Source organism: Anopheles coustani, chromosome 3 (genome assembly GCF_943734705.1).
Source record: "Anopheles coustani chromosome 3, idAnoCousDA_361_x.2, whole genome shotgun sequence".
Classification (NCBI taxonomy): Eukaryota; Metazoa; Arthropoda; class Insecta; order Diptera; family Culicidae; genus Anopheles; species Anopheles coustani.
In genome coordinates, this window is record NC_071288.1 from 63,953,839 (window position 1) to 63,957,479 (window position 3,641).

The 3,641-nt window shown below is 41.3% G+C and overlaps 1 protein-coding gene across 1 annotated transcript; it reads right to left on the reverse strand.

Annotated features, from left to right (window-relative positions):
* Window positions 1-228: 228 nt before the first annotated feature.
* Window positions 229-3,070, reverse strand: LOC131271950 (galectin-4-like). The gene is made up of 4 exons (XM_058273543.1): window positions 3,044-3,070; window positions 2,491-2,953; window positions 2,004-2,404; window positions 229-321 (listed from the first exon to the last, which is right to left on the reverse strand). The coding sequence occupies exons 1-4, from the start codon at window positions 3,068-3,070 to the stop codon at window positions 229-231; spliced, it is 984 nt and encodes a 327-aa protein (XP_058129526.1).
* Window positions 3,071-3,641: the final 571 nt, after the last annotated feature.

The window sequence follows — 3,641 nt, forward strand, 5'->3', positions numbered from 1 at the left end:
ACTTTAATCACAAATTCACAATATTTCGTTTCAAATTATTGAAATTTTCTTCCTTAGACAATGAAATAAATGTAAAACTCAAAAAATCTAATAATAAAATGAAGAGTGACGAAATGTATAAAATGTATGTAACAGTGGTGTAAAACGGTTGTAAAGAAATCCATTTTAAAACAGCAGTTTAAAATAGTTAATAGTTTATTTTATGCATTACTTACATGAAGTAAAGATTTATGTGTTACGTGAAAAAACATAGCCAATGTAACCGAAAACAGCAGCTATAACCAGAAAACGCAATACTCTCATCATACCAATTGAACAGGCCTGAAATGAAAGAAAAACGTTTTTAAAACATTAACACTTCTTCAACAAACATGATTCATAAATGAATAAACGTTACGTGATATCATATTTTACTTTGTTTAGGATGAATTACATTTCGACCCTGCGTGATACATACAAGTAGAAGTTCGTAACTTCTTGATAAATATGGAAATTTTAGCAAAAAAGAAATTCAACAACTTAGGAATCAGGAAACTTAAGGTTGAAAATACATATTGCAATTGTTCAAGTATATAATACAACATTCATCAAGTACATAAATGTGTTATGTAACTAATAATAACGAGTATGATGTGAAAAAGCATTTAGAACCAAGTGAATTTTTTTTTCGTGTCCGAAACAACACGTGTTTACATGTTTACATAAATTAATAATAACGTAGTAAAAAATTCTTCTTCTTCTTCTTCTTGGCGTAACGACCTCTTGGTCATGCCTGCCCGTTAAGGGCTTACGAGACTTGTTTCCCTGTTGTACGTGGATAGTCAGTCCTCTCGTACAGGAGAGGGTCCGGTCTCGGTTGGGATTCGAACCCACACCGTCGAGGTGGTGAGCCTCGGCAGCTCATGGGCCGATTTTCTAACCGGCGCTACCGCTCGGCTGTCGCGGACCCCCTCGTAATAATTACGTACGTAATTATTCCGTTCTCGTATTTTCGTATCCCCAAGTGCCCACGGTTTGGGCAATTTTGCTCCACAATTTTTAATGATGCATGGAAACCATTTTCCTTAAAAATATTGGCTTTTGTTATCTTTTATTGTTTTAATAGTTTTGTCAATATGTATAATGAGATGTTAGAGAATCGAAGCTGCGAGAAATTAATATTTTTCTCTTACATATTGTCTAATCTTGCGTTGTCTGCAGGCCTGTAAGTCATGAAAAGTACTTTAAATTGTTAAATTGTGTTTTATATAAAGATTATATAGCACTCTGTTCCACGCGTCATTATAAAGTGTGAAACAAAATGGCTCTTACTGAAATGTGCTTTTAACTTCAGACGAAAATGTGTTTTGTTACATTGGCTTTCACATCGTATATTTCAATGTGATGTAACACCATTATTCAATTTAAAATCCATATTTTTAGGTTGTGGATGCAGAATACGTGCAATCTTGAGTTAATTTACTTGGGACTGTGCCTCCACAACTACATGCAATGATTATGAATCGAATTATGTTTTGTATTCATTAAGTAACATATTGAGGAACTTTAAGAATGTCTGGTTGAAGGAATATATGTTATTACTTCATTTTGGGTTTAAATTGCTTAATTAAAAGCTAAAAAAGATTCAAGGCATTTTACCCCGCTGGAGTATCTTGCCAAACTTTCCTCTAGGTGTCGGTTTTGGTTTGCAGATTTATTTCTATGAAACTTGAGGAGGTACGCATTGTATCGTAACTATCTTACATTCCAAAACTACTTGAACAGAATTTTAACACAACAACCAAAATATTTTCTAAATGGTGGCGTGTCATTCACATACATTTCACCACCCCAAGGGGAGGGGGCAAAAATTCATGAGTTCGATCCTTTTCCAAAGAATCATTTAAAATCTCTTTGCATATTATACAACCACCACTGTTGATATCAGCACTGAGAGTAATTACATTATTTTTATTTCGCCAAACACATTACTAATATCATTTATACTAAGGATGCATGCTTACCAAAATAGCTGCTGGCATAGCTTCACATTTGGACATCCGGCTAAAACAAGACCTCCAGAACAAGCAACGATTGATCCTTCTTGCCTTTGCCGCTTGCTTACGATCCACCTGAAACAACGGCAAGAGGTGCGAAAGACTTTCGATGCCCAACAGGAGTCCAGCGTTCCCGGCGATTGTACTACGAGCGTTACTATTCGCCTGCAGCTGAGACGCAGCAAGCTGTACTAGTGGTAGCACTTGCAGTATAACCTCCCCTATGTTGGCGGGCTGGTGTTGCTGGTGCTGATAGCCTACTAGGTGGTGCTGTTGAGCTGCTCGTGGGTGCTGGATTTGCTGATGTTGTTGGAAAGGCTGCTCCAATGTCGGGTATAGTCCCGCGGGCAGTTGAAATGGGGGCGCTGCTATGGAACGAAAGCGAATAAACAAGAAATAAAAACCACCAGTCACTTCCAGTTCCATTTAGGTGCTGAGCCGTTTTGATTCATACTTGGCTGCTGCGCTCGATGCGGTTGCTCGCTGGTGGTTACGTTCCAATTTTCGTAGTGAATTGCAAAAATAATACAACCGCTCGAGATGAACAGATAGCGAGCCGACGCAAGCGGCACACGGTAGCCGAAGGTGTGGAAAGGGGTTCCATGTAGCACAATTTCGTACCCGCTGGTGGTGGGCACAATGGTCAGTTCAAAGTCCTGCCCGCACTCGATCGGACAGTTGGGGGCACGTTCTTCTGCACCATCGGTAGTGCAACCGATACAGAGATGGTTGCGAACGATCTCCTTCCGCCCGGGATGAATTGTGATGTACAGCGGTACGTCCTCGTGTGGATTCAGGAGTGCTTCCTTCTGTAGTATGATGTGCAGCGTGTTCTGTGGTTCGCGAAAGTGCCCTTTCAACTTAATCCGTGAGCCATACCGCAGTTCACCCGGCAAACGGCCAACGTAGGGCAGTAGCTTCAAATGGAAACACAGAATTGGAAATCAAACATTCGAAGTTTACATTACAACCGCAGGCACAATTTAAAATTTCCAAACACTGCTCACCGGTGTAAATACTTGAACGCTGCTCATATCCCTGCTCAATTTCACACTAGTCGCATCCACTACGATCCTGCCCGTACAACGCTTCGACAGATAATGACCGACGTCGTGCAACTACGGTTGACGATCCTTCCACAACGCTGCTCGCCGGTTTGGGAAAGAATTTCGAAAGCACGACATTGAAAATTTTCTGGCAACTGTTTCGAGCGGGAGGAAAAGCACCAGCTCTGCGTGTACCCGCGCGTGCTGAAGTGAAAGGAGAACCCGCGATGCGCGCACTGTCTCTTTGGAAATCGGGCATTGGATTTTGTTCCTTTTGGATAGGTAAGATAAACCATTCAGTCACTCCGGCCAGTAAGGTACGGGAGTCGACGATTTCGCGAAATAAGTTCATGGTTACACTACCGTTATTTCTGCTCCCCCAACGGTCGGTTTGCTCCGAGCCCCACTAAAGATCGTTTCGGACTGTTTCGATTCCCCCTACGCGGTAGGCGTTGTTGTGCACGTTTCACAAGTCGGTGAATGTCACGTGACGAAATGTCTTTGGGATCAGTGAATTTGGAAGCTTGCTTTCTTGTGGGCGGAAGCGGTAAGAGTGTTG